Source organism: Girardinichthys multiradiatus, chromosome 8 (assembly GCF_021462225.1).
Source record: "Girardinichthys multiradiatus isolate DD_20200921_A chromosome 8, DD_fGirMul_XY1, whole genome shotgun sequence".
Classification (NCBI taxonomy): domain Eukaryota; kingdom Metazoa; phylum Chordata; class Actinopteri; order Cyprinodontiformes; family Goodeidae; genus Girardinichthys; species Girardinichthys multiradiatus.
Window position 1 is genome coordinate 25,176,246 of NC_061801.1, and position 21,388 is coordinate 25,197,633.

The 21,388-nt window shown below is 43.0% G+C and overlaps 1 protein-coding gene across 2 annotated transcripts; it reads left to right on the plus strand.

Moving 5' to 3' along the window:
* The first annotated feature begins 927 nt into the window (after nucleotides 1-927).
* On the plus strand, nucleotides 928-21,315 carry dgcr2 (DiGeorge syndrome critical region gene 2). Of its 2 annotated transcripts, XM_047372804.1 has the most exons (11): nucleotides 928-1,365; nucleotides 12,390-12,422; nucleotides 13,230-13,352; nucleotides 15,603-15,686; nucleotides 15,773-15,983; nucleotides 16,154-16,230; nucleotides 16,315-16,497; nucleotides 16,575-16,778; nucleotides 17,036-17,188; nucleotides 18,739-18,975; nucleotides 19,066-21,315. In XM_047372804.1, exons 1-11 carry the CDS (start codon nucleotides 1,281-1,283, stop codon nucleotides 19,296-19,298), a joined length of 1,623 nt encoding a protein of 540 aa, XP_047228760.1. In that variant the 5' UTR covers nucleotides 928-1,280; the 3' UTR covers nucleotides 19,299-21,315. The 2 variants fall into 2 exon arrangements, with proteins under 2 accessions (XP_047228760.1, XP_047228761.1); XM_047372805.1 differs by lacking the exon at nucleotides 12,390-12,422.
* Nucleotides 21,316-21,388: the final 73 nt, after the last annotated feature.

The following is a 21,388-nucleotide window of genomic DNA, read 5'->3' on the forward strand; positions in this document are numbered from 1 at the left end:
TCAGTGTTCGTGGTTCCTTTGTGACTTCCTGGATTAGTGGCCAGTGCATACTTGGAGTAATTTTGATAGACTGGCCTCTCCTGGGAATGTTCAATGTTCCTTGTTTTCTCTATTTGTGGATAATAGTTCTCACTTTGGTTCACTGGAATTTCAAGGCCCCAGAAATGGTTTTGTAGCCATTTCCAGACTGAAAGTCAGTGACTTTTCTTCTCATCTGTTCTTAAATATCTTTAGATTGTACCAAGATGTGTTGTTTACAGAGATGCTTAAGTCTACTTCATGTTGTCAAACCAGTTCAATTTAGGTGACCTATTGAGTCTACAAGTCTGGGTCTGGGTGTGCCTAGTGTAACTGAACTCAGTTGTCAAAAAAAATGTGGTTAATCACAGTTAAGCTATGATTTAACAAAGGGGCCTTTATATTTTCACACAGGGCCAGGTTGGTTATGCATCGCTTTTTGTTTCCCTCCATGAATGAAATGATGAACTCATGAAAACTGCATTTTATATTTTCATCATTAAAATTTTCCCCCCAAAATGTTTTATGATCAAAAACATTAAAGTGTGACAAAAAGAAACAAGGGGCCATATAAAAATACTTATATATTATATACACATATACAACTACATTTTCACAGCACTGTGGCTTTATGATGACGTATTTCTCTCTTTTTTTTTATTTACTTGTTTTAGGGTTTTGTGTGCTCTACTTTAGCGTGGAGGTGCAAAATCACAACTCGAATTCTGTGGCATCTTATTACAATTTTATTTTATAACCTGACAATCATACAACCCGTTAGAAAGGAAAATCCGGATATATCTGGGGTGGGCTCCCAGTGGTCTAACACCGCCTCTGTAAAGTTGCTCCCGTTGTGGCTCCACCCCGCCCGCGCATAAACAGTGTTTTTGGGGGGATAATCTGGCAGACTCCGCCCCGGCTGATCGTGCCTGCGAATGCTTGGAATTGTTGTGATGGGAGGCCGCAGCCATCTTGGACCGAGCTCCAACGGTCGACGGTAACAGTGGAGCAGCCAGCCAGCTAGTTAACGTTAGCTGCTGCCCGGAGAGATTAACCACGACCTGCGTCGCCTTGTATTGCGACTATGCTTTATGTGCGCTGTTTTGTGTAGTTCGTCGACGACTTGCGTGCACAAAAATGGGAACAAGTAGTTTTAAACGTCTTGCGGCTATAGTTTAGGAGAGAGGGCGGAGGCGTTGCTGATCCTCGGTGTATTTTTTTTTACATTTCTGGATAGAGGAGTTACTATGAATGGAGGATAAATGTTGCCGAAGGCTGACAGCAGCAGTTTCGTCCTCCTCTTCTCTCTCCTCTTCGTCCTCACGCTAACGGACCCACCACGGACAGGTAAATAAACCCAAGTTTGTTTATATTTTTTTGGGCTGTGTCCCTGTTCCGTTTGCTCGACTAATAAAGTGGGAGAAACAGGTTTACAGCTGCAGGTCAGGCGCAGCGGCCTGGTGGTCAGACCTGGGACTCCGGTAGTTTTCAACCCGTCTCTCTGCTGTTGGTCAGGGTGCAGGACCAGCTAGCTATGAACACAGGATCTGTGTTTTCTTCTTAAAACTAGGCCACATGTAACAGCCAATAGAGATACATATACTTTAGGAGCGATTAAATATTAAGCTACAGCGACATTGTTTTTTTTATTTTACCAAAGATACTGACCTATTGCTTATATACTGAATTATGCTTTAATTTCACTTATTAAAATTGTGCGCCCTAATTTAGTTAACTTAAAACACTTAACAGTTAATTTCATCACTGCAATCCCTGGTTGGTTTTCTTTACCTGGGCTGTTATTTAAAATGCATGTCAGAGATTCATCTTCCTGTATCACCCAACCTGACTCACATTCATCTCCATCATTAAACGCAACAGACTGGCAGAAGAAAAGCTAACAATTGTTGTTTTAGCTGCCTCTAAAGATCATTTGGTTTATCCGAAACCCTGTGGTTCAACACTTCAACATTAAACGTGTACTAATTAAATGTGTTTGCTCTAAGTCATGACCCACTTAACTGGAATACTACCCTATTCTCTGTCTAGACATGTGTCTCTTTACCAAGCGAGGAAATACTTTAATGCTGCTTTTCCTCAACCGAGAACCAGTATTGGTGCTTTGAATGAATGCCTTTACAAAGCTTTGTAAGCATCAACATAGGACAAATGCACCTTGTGGTTTCCTTCATGCTCAGTCTTGTGATCCTGCCAATTGTGGGGATTAGAGAAACTGTTATTAGTTGAGCTTAAGAATAAACACATTATTGTTTGGCTCCAACCAGAGGACTGACCTCTTACCTAGAGAGCAAATTACACACAAAAAAGAGAACATTGTTTATTTTTCAGGTGTTCTTTTTGGCAGTTATTTGGCCATATTATGTGATTGGTGTACGGTTACTTTTTAGTCTGTAATCAGGCTTTAACGGGGTCAAAATATGAGTCAGTGCTTTGCTATTCTATTTCTATAGCCTTAGCCCTTAATATGAAGGTCATTTCTGTGCACATTGTAGCAAGATACCTAACCCTTTTTGAAAACAACATTGCCCAGGGTTCACTTGGTGCATGTTTTGAAACAACTGCTGGTTGTTTGGGTGATGATATTTTGCACATGCTGTGTTACAGGGAATGTTTTTGTGCTGTCTGAACAACTTGATAGCTACTTGTCAAGAACCTTAAGTATAAAAAATAAAAATTGTTACTCACAAATAATTTAAGAGCATAGGAAAATTACAATACCTGTTTTAATAGGATTTTATTTAGTGAGCATGCACCCACTAGGCATCCGTAAATGTTAAAACTCCTCATTTTTACACTTGTTTCACAAGACGATGCTCCAAGAAAAAAATAGTCTTACAGTAGTTAAGCTTACATTGAGTAACATTTACTTTGCTTGACTATAAAAAAAAATCTTTAATTCTGCTAAACATATTTGTAAGGTATGCAGACGGACATAAAGACGAACGAAATGACACAGATTCGTTTTTGTGTTAGAGTGATACAAGCAACCCGCACATGTCATCGTCGTCTTCCGCTTATCCGGGACCGGGTCGCGGGGGCAGCAGACTCAACAGAGACATCCAGACGTCCCTCTCTCCAGACACCTCCTCCAGTTCCTCCAGGGGGAGCCCAAGGCGTTCCCAGACCAGCCGAGAGACATACAGGTCCTTCTCAAAATATTTGCATATTGTGATAAAGTTCATTATTTTCCATAATGTCATGATGAAAATTTAACATTCATATATTTTAGATTCATTGCACACTAACTGAAATATTTCAGGTATTTTATTGTCTTAATACGGATGATTTTGGCATACAGCTCATGAAAATAATGAACTTTATCACAATATGCTAATATTTTGAGAAGGACCTGTAGTCCCTCCAGCGTGTCCTGGGCCGTCCCCTGGGCCTCCTCCCGGTGGGACGTGCCTGGAACACCTCCCGAGGAAGGCGTCCAGGAGGCATCCGGTATAGATGCCCGAGCCACCTCAACTGGCTCCTCTCGATGTGGAGGAGCAGCGGCTCTGCTCCGAGCTCCTCACCCTATCTCTAAGGGAGTGCCCGGCCACCCTACGGAGGAAGCTCATTTCAGCCGCTTGTATCCGGGATCTCGTTCTTTCGGTCATGACCCAAAGTTCATGGCCTTAGGTGAGGGCAGGAACGTAGACCGACCAGTAAATTGAGAGCTTTGCTTTTCGGCTCAGCTCTCTCTTCACCACAACGGACCGGCACAGCGCCCCCATTACTGTGGCAGCCGCACCGATCCGTCTGTCGATCTCCCGCTCCATTCTTCCCTCACTCGTGAACAAGAACCCGAGATACTTAAACTCCTCCACTTGAGGCAGGAACTCCCCTCCAACCTGAAGAGGACAAGCCACCCTTTTCCGGTCGAGTACCATGGCCTCGGACTTGGAGGAGCTGATCCTCATCCCAGCCGCTTCACACTCGGCTGCGAACCGCCACAGCGCATGCTGTAGGTCATGGCTACAGGGGGCCAGCAGGACCACGTCATCCGCAAAAAGAAGAGACGAAATCCACTGGTCCCCAAACCCGACCCCCTCCGGCACTTGGCTGCGTCTAGAAATCCTGTCCATAAAAGTTATGAACAGGACCGGTGACAAAGGGCAGCCCTGCCGGAGTCCAACATGCACTGGGAACAGGTCCGACTTAGTGCCGGCAATGTGGACCAAACTCCTGCTCCGCTCGTACAGGGACCGGATGGCCCCTAATAAAGGGCCCCCGATTCCATACTCCTGGAGCACCCCCCACAGGGCATCACGAGGGACACAGTCGAATGCCTTCTCCAGGTCCACAAAACACATGTGAACCGGTTGGGCAAACTCCCATGAACCCTCGAGCACCCTGTAGAGGGTATAGAGCCGGTCCTGTGTTCCACGGCCGGGACGAAAACCACACTGCTCCTCCTGAAGCCGAGGTTCGACTATCGGTCGGACTCTCCTCTCCAATACCCTGGCGTAGGCCTTACCAGGGAGGCTGAGGAGTGTGATCCCCCTGTAGTTGGAACACACCCTCCGGTCCCCCTTCTTATGAAGGGGGACCACCACCCCAGTCTGCCAGTCCAGAGGCACTGTCCCCGACCGCCACGCAATGTTGAAGAGACGTGTCAACCATGACAGCCACACAACATCCAGAGACTCGAGGTACTCAGGGCGGATCTCATCCACCCCCGAAGCCTTGCCACCGCGGAGCTTTTTAACCACCTCGGTGACTTCAGCCTGGGTGATGAAAGAGTCCAACCCCGAGTCCCCAGCCTCTGTTTCCACCACGGAATGCGTGATGGCAGGATTGAGGAGATCCTCGAAGTACTCCTTCCACCGCCCGATAATGTCCTCAGTCGAGGTCAGCAGTCTCCCGCCCCCACTATAAACAGTGTTGGCGAAGCACTGCTTCCCCCTCCTGAGGCGACGGACGGTTTGCCAGAATCGCTTCGAGGCCAACCGGTAGTCCTTCTCCATGGCCTCACCGAACTCCTCCCAGGCCCGAGTTTTTGCCTCTGCCACAGCCCGGGCCGCAGCACGCTTGGCCTCACGGTACCCGTCAGCCGCCTCAGGAGTCCCACAAGCCAACCACAGCCGATAGGACTCCTTCTTCAGCTTAACAGCATCCCTTACTGCCGGTGTCCACCACCGGGTTCTGGGATTGCCGCTGCAACAGGCACCGCAGACCTTACGGCCACAGCTACGGGCAGCAGCATTGACAATAGATGCGGAGAACATGGTCCACTCGGACTCTATGTCTCCAACATCCCCCGGGATCTGGTCGAAGCTCTCCCGGAGGTGGGAGTTGAATACATCCCTGGCCGAGGGCTTTGCCAGGCGTTCCCAGCAGACCCTCACTATGCGCTTGGGCCTGCCAAGTCTGTCCGGCTTTCTCCTCCTCCAGCGGATCCAACTCATCACCAGGTGGTGATCAGTGGACAGCTCAGCCCCTCTCTTCACCCGAGTGTCCAAAACATGCGGCCGAAGGTCTGATGATACAACAACAAAGTCGATCATCGACCTCCTGCCTAGGGTGTCCTGGTGCCAAGTCCACTGATGGACACCCTAATGTTTGAACATGGTGTTTGTTATGGACAATCCGTGACTAGCACAGAAGTCCAATAACAAAACACCACTCGGATTCAGATCGGGGAGGCCATTCCTCCCGATCACGCCTCTCCAGGTGTCACTGTCGTTCCCCACGTGGGCGTGGAAGTCCCCCAGCACAATAATGGAGTCCCCGGGAGGGGCACTATCCAGCACCCCCGACAGGGACGCCAAGAAGGCCGGGTACTCTGCACTGCCACTCGGCCCGTAGGTTGAAATGATAGTCAGAGACCTGTCCCCAACCCGAAGGCGCAGGGATACAACCCTCTCATCCACTGGGGTAAACCCCAACACGAGACGGCTGAGCTGGGGGGCAACAAGCAAACCCATACCAGCCCGCCGCCTCTCCCCGTGGGCCACTCCAGAGTAGAACAGAGTCCTACCCCTCTCAAGGAGATGGGTTCCAGAGCCCACGCTGTGCGTGGAGGCGAGCCCGACTATTTCTAGTCAATATCTCTCGACCTCCCGCACAAGCTCAGGCTCCTTCCCCCCCAGCGAGGTGACATTCCATGTCCCTAGAGCCGGCCTAAGCATCCGGGGATCGGGCCGCTGAGGTCTCCACCTTCGTCCGCCACCCAATCCTCTTTGCACCGGTCCCTCACGGTTCCCCCTGCAGGTAGTGGGCCCACTGGGGGATGGCCTCGCGTTTCTCGTTCGGGCTTGGCCCGGCCGGGTCCCACGAGGAGCAACCCGGCCACCAGGCGCTCTCCGACGAGTCCCGACCCCAGGCCTGGCTCCAGGGTGGGACCCCGGCTCCGCCGTACCGGGCGACGTCACGTGCCTCGATATTTTGTTCTTCATGAGGGATTCTTGAACCACTCTTTGTCTGACCCATCACCTAGAGCCTGTTTGCCATGGGAGACCCTACCAGGGGCATTTAGGCCCCAGACAACATAGCCTCTAGGATCATTTGAGCACTCAAACCCCTCCACCACGTTAAGGTGGTGGTTCAAGGAGGGGCCGCACATGTGCATCATGCATAATAGTGCACAATGTGGTGCAATATAGTGCAACATTGTGGCTGGATTTGGTGCACATGATGGTGCTCTCAGGAGTCTCGGAGGTTATTGTAATGACCTCTGGCTAGCTCCAGTAATGTGAAGAATGGATTTTAGCATTAAACTTACTGGCCCCAACGAGTTTGACTGGATTAATTCAAACGGGGTGTTCAGTCAGGGGTCCAAATGAACTGCAACATAATTTACCAAGTTTTAGCTGATTGAAACTGCTCAAGGTCAACTTACATTTTAAAAACTGCTTGCTGAACATTTTTGGTGGAACTGAAAGACCGGCGTAAGATTCTGTAATGACTCATTTACAATGAAATAGTTGGTTTGATTTCAGCTTTTATTTGGCAAAATTTTCCAACAATTACATTGTTACTTATCTAAATAATTGCAAAGCATGTTCATTTATTGTTAATATGACGTATTATGAAAACAAATCTTTGTATCAGTTTTTATGTCCCGCTGTAGGAAGCAGTTAAACATTCCTTATCCTCTTGACATTCTTGGCTTAGATTAAGTTTATATGGCCTGTATGGCTGTACAAGTAAACCTTGCAAGTAGATTAATTGCAAATCTATTGTAAAATGTCAGTGGTTGGAGGTAGAGACTGATTTCATTAAGACATATATAAAGAATTCATTATTATTCTTGCAATTATGAAATCCCAACCACTGTCTTGAATATAGTTTTATACTTTTGGAGGTTTGGATTTTTACTTCCTCTACGTCTGCATGGACAGCACGAACACTTCCCTATAAAATGAGGTAGTGTAGGGGTTCTATGTTCCATTTTTAATGGTTAAATTTGTCACATCAGAACTGAAACTGTGAAGTCTCTCTGAAAAAAAAATATGATTAACTTCTTGTTAGTCCATTAAAATAGCAAACGTGGCAAGCAGTAGTTGAAAACGCGTCAAAACAGTTTACTTTGGTTGGCTTTTGAAGGAAATTGACCCACACAGCTTTTGTCTAGTTTTAAATGTGAGGAGGTACAAAGACAATAATTGCCTGTACCCACTCAGTGCTTTTAACAGCAAACCTCCAGTCTGAATCATCAGTGCGGAGAGAGTTCAGCTCCTTTTGCTTTGCTGCTTCGCTGTTCTGTTAGACTCGGACTGAGCTGGGGCGTCCTTGTATACATTATTATATGTTCCACTTTGTTATATAAGAGACTAACATTTTCAGGCCAGTCTGTGCTATAAACTCTGTCTACGCATCAAAAAATGTTTGTCTGCTGAGTTAAAGAACACCAGTAATGAAGATGCTGATGGGCCTTTTCAGCCAGCACATAATAGGTTTGGATTTACTTTCAGCACCCCTTCTATTTGAGATCCAAACCTTTAGTAAGTGGATAATTTCTGAAGAGAACCAGGTAAACGTTCGGGGTATGGTTCACTCTCTCAGCTGCTTCTTTAATTCAGAGAGCAGAGATTCACATGATTCTGTTTTCTTAACTTTCACACTTTAAGAATCGTCGTGCTTTAAACCAATCCATGCATTTAGATGAGGCATTTTTGATGCCAAGTCACAAACCAATACTGAAGTCCAAGTGAGCTTCTGAAGGACAGCCTTGATTAGCTCTTTCAAAACAGAGTTAATTAGGTTACAAAAGCTACTGGATGTCCTGACAACACTTCACCTAAAACATGCATAACGGTTGTTTCTAAAGATACATCAGACTCTATTTCTGTAGCTACAGCTTTCTTTAAGCTCTTGCTGTTAGTGGTTTTTAATCAGACCAGTGAGCTGAAGTGCTAGGCTAGTTCAAGTGAGCTTCAAGTTAATCATGCCGCTTCATAAACTCAGTGTGCCGAACTTCATAAAATGTAATGACGACTGTTTCAGCTGTGCTCTGCGCTGCTCCCACCATCAGAGACAGGTGGTTGGGGATATCTGAGCACAGCGGGAGGAAGTTAAAACAGGCGAAAAGGTCTCTCTTTCACTGTGATGGTCATTGTAGAGGTTGAAAAACAGATTGTTCAACAAAATAATGTACGCGGCCTAAATGCAGTTCTGCAAGCTGTGCACATAAAAATAAGCTGAGTTTTAAAAAATTGGCCGTACAAAAACATGAGCGTATGACTCACTAATACTGTGGATGTGGCTGACATTCATTCAGAGAGCATCAAGAACAGGGATTAGGAAACCAGGAGATTAATCATTTAAAAATGACTGATATTGAAATTTGGGTTTGTGTCTGAATCTCCCTAATAAAAATGTTTAAATGTTTAATTTTTTGTCATCTTTGAACCATTAATTTATTAAAAAATAGATTAATTAGCTGTTGGTGTTTTTTTTTCCTTTAGTTAAATACATAAGGCTTGGTGCATTAGGGCTGCATGATATTAGGAAAACTAATGCTGTATAATTATTGAATACCACGATGTTGACGTTGGTTGAATTTAGCAAATTCTTTGCACTCTTCTTTTCTCTATTATCACAATACTAAATCATTCTGGGAGCTTAAACATCTCGACCACTATCATCTTCATTAGGGCTCCTAAGCAAGACCCTTAGCCCTTGAATGCTCCCCGGTGCTGCACAACGGTCACCCACTGCCCCCTAAGGGATGGATTAAATGCAGAGGCCATTTTTTCCTTTCTGAGATAAAGTCTATATTATTATTATTATTATTATTATTATTGTTTACATATAATTGCATCAAAAAATTGCATCCAAAGAGAAGCTTATAGTGCATATTGATATTAATGATTGTGATTCAGTTGATTCTGGGATGATTGAGGGCTGTTAAAAAAACCTTTTACTCCATCTAAAATCTTGGTATCTTATTTGGGGTTTAGAAAAGATCAATATTTTAAAGCATGAACTAAAACTTTTTTAAATTTTTTTATCAGAAGTCCACAGATCTCTGCCATTGCCACAGTGTTCTCTATTCCCCCCTGAAAGATTAGGTTAATATTTATTGTGTAACACAGCTTGCTTTAACCTTTTTATAATGGACTTTTTGGCCCCTCTACTGTCATATATAATTTGTTAGAGACGCAAACCCCTAACTCATTTATTGTCTTTCACCCAACACACTATATTGTGTTTTTTCAGATATGTAAATTTCCTAATTTCTGACTTATGTTTATTTATGAACCATCAGTAGTTTTCTTCTCTGTAATGAATCCTGATGGAACAATAAGGGAAAGATGGTGTCTCAAATTCATATTATGCTAAGGCATAATCGTTAGGGACTATAAAAGGAAGTGGTTTAGATTGAGAACATAGTAACCATGGTAATAACCTTAAGTTACTGGAATCTGAATAAGTGCAGTTTTCAGTGGTACAGTTATCAGGACCGCACCAGATATGAGTAATGAGGCATTCATTCAGCCCTGATTCACATGCATCAGGGCCAGCAGTCATGTATTTATGTTGTGCTGTTGGAACATATAGCCACAGCTTAACGAGCCAGCTACATTTTATATATAAAGGTCAATAGGACACAGTTAATGCAGATATGTACTGCCTTGACAAAAATAGATATGTGTTTTACGCAGAAATACGTGTAAAACAGTTATATAAAAGTAGTAGGGGGTTCACCGATTGCAGTTTTCTGGCTGATTACCGATCTTTAAAAAGCCTGACCCGCCGACTCTGATTTTGGCCGATACAGATTTTCTTTATAATATGTCAGGTGTCATAAGGTCACAACATGCCTTCAATATTCCAATCTTATGTTATCAACAGTTGAGAACCGCACAAACGTGACCTGGTGGGCGGGTCTGTCAGTCAGCTCTCTCTCACGGCAGAGCAAAAGATCACAGTTGGTGATTTTTAGACCTTTGTGGAGGTGGATAAGATCGGTTTCACGTGAAAGTATCGACCCATCACCCAGAATTAAGGAAATTGGCCGGTCGATCAGTCGGTACACAAGTTCAGGTATTTATCTTGCTGAGAACAACAGTGCTGACTTTCAGCTTGACAAATTATTTCCTCACCCTTGCAACCCCCCGTTTTAAACATACATATTCAACAGTCCTCAATGATATATTTTTAAATCCATGGATTTTAATGTTATCCATCCTTGTTGGTCATAATGCATTCAGTCTCTGGGAACGAACACAACTTTCTACTTCACAGAATACCGTATTTTCCGCACTATAAGGCGCACTTAAAAACCATAAATTTTCTCAAAAAATGACAGTGCGCCTTGTAATCCGGAGCGCCTTATATATGGATCAATTGGTTAATTGGTTGATCCATACTGGTTGTACACGGCGCTCTGTCAAAATGTTTCAGTACGACTGGTAGCCGCACCGCTTGCAGCATTACGGCTACCGTAGTCAGGGGCGTCGCCGAAGTAATAGCGGTAAACACCTGTACTGTGCTTACTCCTAGTCCAACACCACTTGTGTGTGTATAACGTTTGAATGTACTGTTGCAGGAATTGCCTGAACTATATGTGATTAGAAGCTCAGTGTGTGGGGTGTATGTTTCGTGTGTGTGTATGGAAGATGTTGACATTACTCCTCCGGACAGAGGTGGCGCTGTGTGCTGCCGTAGCTGAGAATCAAGAGTGAAGTAGTGACGTCGGTATTATTGTGTGTGTGGGGTGGGTAGAGACGGCGACCGGAGCAGTGGTGTATGAGTCTGTAAGCCCTGTGTTTTTACGTGCTGCAAAGTCATTAAAAAGAACCCCGAATCTCGTCAACAACTCAGTGTTTTGATGCTGTTTCTTCATGCTCAACTCAGCAACGTATGAGTGAGGGAGTTAACCCCGAGGAAACTAGTAACTTCGGCCCTGGAGAAAGCGTCTCCCCTGTGTCATCAGACTACGGTCAGGGGACAGAAACAGGAAAGGTTAACAGTACTAACGTTTGATTTAGTGCATCAAACTGTTTCTTTTACGTGTTCACTGATTCAGGGAAAAGTTCCCTTTCACGTTTTAACTAACGTTTGATTTCAACTTCATCTTCATAGACTCCAATGCATTCCTAACGTGTGGTTGGCTCTATTCAATAGAATTCTATGTAGAGGAGACCTTACCATGAGAGTGAATGGAGTTATCAGAACGCTGGTTTGTAGTGTATTAATAAAGTTTGACTGACTGTTTTGTTGACATTCTCTTTAGCACAGCTCCATCTAGTGGATGCATAACGCAACCCCAGTCAAACGTTTGACTGCAGTAGCTTCTATTCTATGCGCCTTATAATCCGGTGCGCCCTATATATGAAAAAAGTTCTAAAATAGACCATTCATTGAAGGTGCGCCTTATAATCCGGTGCGCCTTATAGTGCGGAAAATACGGTACATCTAAAGCCACTTAGTATCACTAAAAAAAACGACGTTTGCTGAGTGCTCTTAAAATGACTTTTAAGAGACAACATCAGAGTACAAATTACTATTTCTTTGTGCTTTTGGGTTGTTTAGTGTTAACATTCAGTCAAAAGATCTGCCTCATGTAGCATAGTAGTTAAACCAACCTGCTGTGTCAACAACAGTGGACATTCATCCAATAAAGTTATTTTTATTGGATATTATAGGGTTTTATTCATATCTGTGCCTTAAAGCAAGGCTTCATACATGCAGTGCAAGAAATAATTCATTTAAAAAGTATGATCAACGATGGGTTTTTGAAGCTTAGTAGTTTTTTTTTTTTTTTTGTTAAAAACAATGTGTTTTGTAACACAAACAGCCTTATTTTTGTAATGTAGTAATTTATCATTTTGGCTGTGGTCAGTTGAAGTGCAGGTAAAGTCAAAACCGTCTAATAAGCCAGATAGTCACAGTATTTTTCCTGTTGATTTCAGGTCCTCGGCTAGCTCTGGCAAGATTATTGTCAGGTAAGAAAGCTTTTTTTTTTTTTTTTTTTTTTGTATTATTTTAGAGTATAGTTATGTTTTTCTTAGTTTTGGGCCTGCTGGTGCTTTCTTTCTTTCACATAAAGTTGATATATTGTCAAAATGTTTTCTAACAAGGGGTAATTCTTCAGAAGTCTTTCTTTAAATAGTTAACTAATTCCTAAAAAGTAGTTTTCTTAGAAGCATGATAAAGGTCATGTTTGAATTTAAATGAAACGATGAAGCCCACTGATGGACCCAAGAAGACGGTTCAGTGCTTTCTGTCCTTATTAAATGCTGTCAGCTGTAGATGCTTAGGACCCATTCCTTAAAGTCCTGACTATGTTTTTCATCTTTAGCTGTTTTTGTTTTCCCAGATCAAAACCGAACTTGATGACGAGTTTTATTTTCTCTCCATTGACCTGATCTTGTGCAGTATAATAAATGGCTCTCTGAAGCAGATTGGCTTAACATGCTGTTTGATCTCATCTGCACATTTTTGAAGAGGCAGCTGTTATTGTGTCTGCAGATTTGTGAATCTGTCTTTTATTATTGTTCCTTTGGGAGATTAACATTTCTAGGAGGAAATGAGAAGCAGTGGAGTGAAAGGTTACATTTGACCCCTGTTTGTTATGAATTGAATTCGAACAACCATTCCAACCATCATCACCATCTTCTATGATTTTAAATACTTATTTTACTACTTTTAAAGCTCTTCCAACATATTTTCCATCTCTGCTGGGTTTTTGTTTTTTGGAAAAGATGTCCATGTTGCACATGTTTGACCACACAAATCGTTTTCTGTTTCAGAGCAGCGCTGCAGCCCTGGGCAGTTCGCTTGCCGCAGCGGGAAGATGCAGTGTATCCCGATGTCCTGGCAGTGTGACGGCTGGATAGCATGCGAGGACAAAAGCGACGAGATGGACTGTCCCCGTAAGTATAACTCCACCATCCTGCCGCCTAATGCTTCTAAGGCTTTAATTGATTCCTCAAGAGGCCTGCAGCACACAGGATGATTTACACATGAAGGATCATATCACAGGCGAGCAGCTTTTAAAAAAATCTAATGCGACTGCATCTACAGGGCCTCAGGGATGTAGAAAAATTGCAACAGTCTGTATAGAGCTGTGTATCTTGACTACATAAGAACGGATTTGGTGTGCTTTATTCCTAGAGTAAGTGTTTATATTCTTGGTGATTAGTAGCAGCGAACCCCCACAACCTCCGAAACACATTAAGGTCCATCTTAACCAGTAAATAGAAATAAATGAACAAATGAGGACTAATGTTGTCTAAAAGCAGGAGAATTAAGTTCTTCCTGTCTCTGTTTTTGTTTACCATTGGGTTGATCCCCTCAACTGTTTTAGATATTCTAGAGCTAAGCCTTTTGACTAAAATCCTATTGTTTTCCCCCTAAATCCTGAAGTCTTATCTCAGATCCCTGATCGCATAATGGGAATTATTGAAAGGATTGAGTACAGCATGTGACCTCCATAAAGGAGTAGCTTGTTCAAGCTTTTAGTTAATGCTTATGGTGTACAGCTGATTAAGGAATCACACTGGCCCCTATTTCATCCCTCAATAAGCCCACATGTATTAAACGGGCAAAAGCAGTGGCAGAAAAAGACAAAACTGCAGTTTTCTGTTTCAAGTACTGGAATTAAAGGAAATGGGATCATTTTTCTTGTTTTGTGAATATGTTTGAACGCTTATCCAAAAGGCTTCTTCTTTTCTGATGATGGACTTCAGTGTTTGGAACCATTTGGCCCTACAATCTATGCTGAGCTTCTGTTCTTTTTTTTTTTTTGTTAATACAGTAAATGCATACTTTTTATAATTTTAAGAATAACATCTGCTCACCTGTAGTCATTCAGTAAAATTTAAACAGAAAAATATTTTTGGCTGCTTATAATATGCAGAGAATGTAGAAGCACAAGAAAGTCTCAGTGGTTACCTGAGTGGTTATTTTATTACCAGATACATTTCCAAACAAAATCAGATTAGTGACACAACACCCCCTCAGAGCATTCTGGGTTTTGTAGTGCTAACGCTGCGTACCGGCCAGCCAGCTCTACTAGACATTTGGAATTAACTTGCAGGCCACATTTGGGCCATGGCCCTGAGTTAGAATTTTATGATCTATATTATGATGTTGGCTCATCCTCTGCAGCTATAACAGCTTCAACTTTAATCCGCAGCCTTCAACAAGGAGTGTGTTTATGGGAAGTTTTGATCTTTCTTCCAGAAGCATATTTTCTGAGATCAGACAGTAACGTTGGACAAAAAGGTCCAGCTCACAGTCTCCTCCATAATCAATCTCAAAGGCGTTTTGTCGGGATAAGGTCAGGACTATGGACCACAGGTGTGCAATCATGTTGGAACAGAAAGGAGTCATCCCCAAAATTTCTTCCACAAATTGACAGCATGAAGTTGTCCAGAACGTCTTGGTATGCTTCAGTCATTGCATGATTTCAGTGGCGCCATGCTTTGCACCACTTTATGCAAAGCTTTGCATTGCTCTTGGTGATGTAGGGCTTGGATGCAGCAGAGTCAATGACCTTTTATTGGATTTCCCAGCATGGATTTTAGTGCCAGGTCTGAACAGGGTACGAGCACTCTCTTGGAGTGAAGGTGCTAGACAAAACGAAGTGAGAAGATACTCACAGCGTCTATCAAAGGAAGTCGCATCTTCAGAAATGACCTACGTGCTTATTAAACATCCACTTTAAGTTTCACTAACCTTGGTATTTCAGCTACTGGAAGTAACTCCTTCTGTGATTATCCAAGTGACCTTTAGCTCGCTGAGAAGTAATCATTCTGCCACTGGCTCTATGAAGAGATAATATTCTGTTCTTCTACTACCTGCATCAGGATTTAATATATGTTTGGATTTCAGTTTGTGTAGCCGTGTCACAGGAGGAGAGCTTGTTGTGTGAAGACAATGCCAGGGTTCTTCCGTCTGTCCAGATCTTAATCTTGTTAAACAACTAATCATACTTAGAAGAGGCTAAAATCTGCAAAGCTTTCTAGCTGCTTTTCCTGTCCCCAACTTTGCATCCTGCTGCTTGATCTTTTAACTCAAATATGATTAGTTTGGGATGTTTAAATATCCTGTTCTAAGTTGCAGAGAGCATCTGTGCAGCCGCCACGCGCTATTGACTGATGATGTAAAATGTTTTGCAGTTATAAAGGAGGAGAGGTTTCGTTTTGAGAATGGATACGATCACGAAGAAGATGTCGGTGTGGCTCAGCCTGTACGCTTCAACAGTAAGCATCTCACCTCGCTTTCAGCACAATGAGCGTTTGTGTAGCTTTATCCACTGCAGCCATCAAAATTCCCTCCCTGCTTATAGAGAAATGTCCCAGCGGGTGGCATCACTACGAGAAGACAGCCAGCTGCTACAAAGTGTACCTGAAGAACGAGAACTACTGGCAGGCTGTGGACACGTGCCAGAAGGTTAACGGCTCTTTGGCGACATTTGTGACCAGCGAGGAGCTCCAGTTCATACTGAAGATTGAGGTTGACTTTGATGACAAAGTGTGTGAGCGTAAAGACCAGTGCAAGTGAGTTGTTGATCTGCCTGAAGATGATGCCCTGTCCTCGCTGACCAATTCAGGTTTTTTAAATGACACATGAGCAAATTGTATCAGGGCTAATTGAGTGATTGCATGCCATCTAGTGGTGAATGTGTGTCATAAATCCGTGGACCATTGTGCAAATTTGTTATTTTCAGGTTTTGGGTTGGATATCAGTATGTGATCACCAACCGAAGTCACACTTTGGAGGGCCGTTGGGAAGTGGCGTACAAAGGTAATAAAAGATGAGCTGTATTGTCTGCGCTGTTTGACCTGAGCACAGTAGGAAATATGTTTTTGATGTTTTGTTTCTTAATAGGGTCCACACAGGTGTTTCTGCCACCTGAAAGTCTGGCGAAGTTCGGGGAGACTTCTCCATCTCAGGACAACGTCTTCTGCGCCCAGCTGCAACGCTTTCAGATCAAGAGCATGAATGAACGAGGCCTGCACAGCTGGCACGCTGAGAACTGCTACAAGAAGTTCCCCTTCCTGTGCAAGAGAAGTATGTGCTCACTTTGACAGATGTTAATATATGTCTATACTAAGCTGTTTTATTTATTTATTTATTTTGCTCCACAGGGCAAACATGCGTGGACATAAAAGACAATGTTGTAAATGAGGGCTACTACTTCACCCCGAAGGGAGACGACCCGTGTCTGAGCTGCACATGTCATGATGGCGAGCCGGAGATGTGCGTGGCTGCGCTGTGTGAGCGGCCGCAGGGCTGCAATCACTTTCGAAAGGACCCCAAAGAGTGCTGCAAGTTCACCTGCCTGGATCCCGGTACTAGTATCTGTCTTTTGGTTTATGCCACAAACAGTTAAAAATATTCAGCCTCAGGTAAAATCTTGCAGCTGTTTGACTCAGGCTTGCCGTGTCCTCAGTGTTGGTGTGCATTATATTAGGAAACGCTTGAAAGCGTTTCAGTTTTATACCTGTTACTGCAAAATTTCAGAGAGATGGTGTTCTGATTTATTTTGTGGTTGAATTCACGAAGACATTCTTATTTAATGATTTTTTTTTTTTTTCTTGCCCCTCAGATGGAAGCAGTCTATTCGATTCGATGGCTAGTGGGATGAGACTGATCGTCAGCTGCATCTCGTCCTTCCTCATCCTGTCGCTGCTGCTCTTCATGGTGCACAGACTTCGTCAGAGAAGACGTGAACGCATCGAAACGCTGATCGGCGGCAACTGTAAGGATAACCTCTGACTGATATAGTGTCCTTTAATTTAATGATTAAAATATAATGATTGATTTCTAGCTTTGACCTGCTGATACTGATAAAGCCCATTGTAATTTCTATTTGAGAACTTGGCTCATAGTGTGAAAACTGCAAGATGTTCAGCCTTCCTGCTATCTGCTAAAAGCTTCTCTCTCGTAATTAACCAATAATCAATCATTTTTCCCTGTGACAGTCCAAACATCATGACTTCACAGTTCACATGCCAGTGTAATTATTCAACCGGTTGCTCACTAAAGGTCTCACAGGGTGTTTGGAGCACAGATGGACAGAAGAGTCTAGAATATGTGCATTAATCACAATACTAGCCAACAGTAGAGCCATTGCATGATTTTCTAATATCGTGCACCTAATAACAATAAGCTGCTTGTTTGTCTTTGGAAACCCCATAAAGTATAAAGCTACAATTGTTACTTTTACTGCTTGAGTTATTGTTCTACTGCTTGAAATATGATTGAATGCAGATATTTTGCACCTTTTTAGGCATCACAGTAACACGGCTGAATGTAACTACCCTGTTTGATGTTCGATAAGCTTTGTTTTCAGAGCAGTAATTCTTCCTCTGAGGCTCTGGCTCTATGTTTTAAGTAATCTGTATCATCACTCTTATTGCTTTTGCAAAAACACGACCAAAAACTGTTGTAAAATTTGAGGTCCCTACAGCAGACACGTCACGACAGATCATGGAAAATACGGTTTTCTTTTTAACAGCTTCTTATATCTCTATACTTCCTGTGATTTCATTTTTTAAAAGCCTCGCAGACACTGAAAAGGACCACCTTTGAGTCGTCTTTGCTCCAGGGTTTTGAAAAGTCCTAAACCTCGTGAAAAAAATTTGAATTTAATCCTCTCTACAGAGTTTTGTTTCTGGAAGTAGCCTGTTGGTGGTTAAAGGAATCCTGCCAGTATAATCAGACACCATTCTCTCTTGTTTTACCATGACAGTGTGTGAATTTAATGATGTTTGGCTTGAAAAACGTTTCAGCAGTTGGCTAAAACCTGTCATCAATCAGTGTAATTAAGCTCACAGTGTACAACAAAAAGGCACTGATGTATGGTGAAATGGGTGTACAAGTAATGTATCCACACCAAAGTATATTTTACCAATTTAAGATGTTAAGTTAAATATAAGGAATTAAGTTATTAATTGTTGTTTTATGTGATACATATAGGTCTTAAATTTGAATTATGTTGGTCTATCAGTCTTAAATGTTACTGAAATCTGCAGAAACATAGTAAAAACTTCCCCGACCAAAAGACACTTGCTGCTAAAGGGATCTGTGACCTGTGCTTGGGTGTGGCGCGTTCACTGGTCAGCAAACCGTAGGATTTTTAAGCATCTCACCGGCAGATCATCCGTCAGGGCTGGTTAAACTGAAAACTGTCTGGTTCCAGTCTCCAGCCAAGTCTCCTCTTTGAATTTTCTAATTGGCGCATTCACATTTCTCTTTCTTCGGGATGCATACATGCTTCTCTGTATCTGTGTTCTTTTATCTCCTCAGTGCACCACTTCAACCTTGGAAGACGAGTCCCGGGCTTCGACTATGGCCCAGATGCCTTTGGCACCGGTCTCACTCCTCTGCATCTGTCTGATGATGGAGAGGGAGGTGCTTTTCATTTCCAGGAGCCTCCTCCGCCGTACGCCGCTTACAAGTACCCTGACATCCAGCACCCAGATGACCCCCCTCCACCATACGAAGCCTCCATTAACCCAGACACCTTTCTCTACGTTGACTTCGGTATGGAACATCCTTTCTCTTGTTGTTTGACTAGCTCGTCATGTGAACCGTTAAGCTCCTATCTTTTCTGCTCTTTATTGTTGCCTCCAGGACACGGTGGAGTTTCTGTGGTGCCGAGCCAGATGAACACAAGGAGGGACGGGCTCCAGGTCGAACCTCCCAGCTCCCCTGGTCCAGTGCCAGATTCGATGCCATCCTCTCAAGAGAGGGAGGACTCCATAGATAGCAGCACCCTCCTGGTGGGACCTGACACACCAACAGATGGCCACGCCCCCGCTCCTCTGCCTCCAGACTGCACGTCCTCCCTCAGCACTGTTGTATAGGAGCGAGGCGAGGGGGGGAGCTGCACCCGGGCATTACTTGTTGGTTCAGGAGGTATAACTGCAGACTGTTAATGTTGGCTGCAAGGAGGAGACCTATAGTTTGTACAGACGTACGAGGAGGAGTGCCTACTGCTTTCTTACAGTGGGGGCTTCTTCCTGAAGACACTCTTCAAGGGTTTTTTTTTTGAAGACACTGGCATCTGAGGGACCAGCAAGGACTGATTTGCCACACAAAACAAAAACATCCCAATAAGTTGACATGGCTGCACACTGACTAAGCAGCAGCTTAATTGGGTGAGAGTCTGCTCTAAATACCCTCTGAGGATCAGACTTTATAAGACCTGTTTCAGTCCCGCTCAGAGTGAAACAACGAACCCAGCTTTTGTTGCTTGTACGGCTTTTGTTTGCGTCACGCTTTGAAACTGCAGCGTCTTTATTGATCTCCAAGCTACTATAAACATCCACAGTCTGCCGTACCGTGACCCAGAGCCTATTGAAACTTTCAACTTCCCCTTCGTTTTTACAATCCGATCTAAGCAGCTGTCTTCCAGATTTATAGCGCAGATTTGCAGAACAAGATATTTTATAGCTCAGAGGTTAACTTTAAAGAAGGTGTTGAAAGTTTAACTTTGTCGGGTTTTTATCGGCTGACAAAAAAGCTTTAGGTATCAGAAGACTGTGGTGATGTGGGTTATTGTCAGTTAGGTGTTGTGTTCTGTTTATTCTTAATTTATGACTGCAGTTTGCTTGTTGGAAACATGTAAGCTGATTTAGATTTTGACCAATGATGCGATGAAGACCTGGTTGTTGTATGGGTAAAAATTAGAGATAAAAGAGTTTAAATTTATAAAAAAGGAGAAAAAATGATTTCATTCACCGCTCCAATCATGAATTAAGTCATGTTAATATTCAAATGATGTATTATTTGTTGGTAAACTGTCTCAAAACTCTGTACAGTCTTTACGCTTTGATTGATTTGCTGCCTCTCCATCCCAGTGTCCCAACCAGGCGTGGGCTGGATGAGTCCGGAAAACATTTGATTTTCCAGACTGTTCTTCGCTATATTATCTAAAATATAAAAATCTATAAAAAAAAATAGAAATCAAAACATGTGGTTCTTAAAGTTGGATTAAAAGCTTTAATTTAAAGATTCTATATTTAAAACACAAACAAAACCATACATGTCTTTTTGTTACATATTTTGTTTAGGTTTCAAAAATGTGAAATAGCCCTTTTACCACACTGCTGAATCATAACCCAACTTCAGTGTAGTGCAAATAATTAAATCCAACCAGGTCAATATTTTGTACTGAAATATCCAGCTTGTTATGAAACGTGCTGGAAAATAATCTAGATTTGAGTCAGGAGAAGGGTGGAATATTAAAACATAAAAATTGTAGCAACAATGAGTATAGAACATCCTTGCTTTTTGCCAGGTATAAAAAACTGATATCAGCTGGTTAATTAGTTGGGCTCTCTAGTCATGTAGCTAGCCTGCAGTCCGCTGCTTGCCAACTGAAATGTTTCCAAACAGCCAGATTTCTCATTCTTATAAGCTAAGGACAAGTTTAGTAACCTGTCAGCTAAGCTGGGGTGTGGAGCAATGATTCTCTGATCCACACCTCCAAACAAAGCTCCATCTCCTACTTTAAACCAGTAACCAGCCCAGGCCTTGGTTGGACCTGTGTGCAGAACATCTGTGAGTGAAGTTAAGGAAGCTATCACAAGCTGATGGAGATGTTTCTTCAAAACTTTTTTTTTTTCTGCTCTTTTTCTCACTTTGAATGAAATGTATAATAAAAATTGTGAGTTTGGAGCAAGCAAGACACCAATCGATGGCATCCTTGATTCATTCGAGGAGGGATTTGACGTGTTTTTGCATCGGGGAGGTTCCTCCACCACCAGCAGCAGCATCCAAACAACCCAAAAATGGCTCAAAATGTGTCTGACTGCACATCTCATGTTTGAATGTACTGAATCTATAATACATGACTTGTTGTGCTCATCTTTAAACTCATTTCTTTGTTTTTGTTTTTTACTTTTTGCATCGACAATCCACAATGGATTATCCAGGAAACAAAATGTTTTCA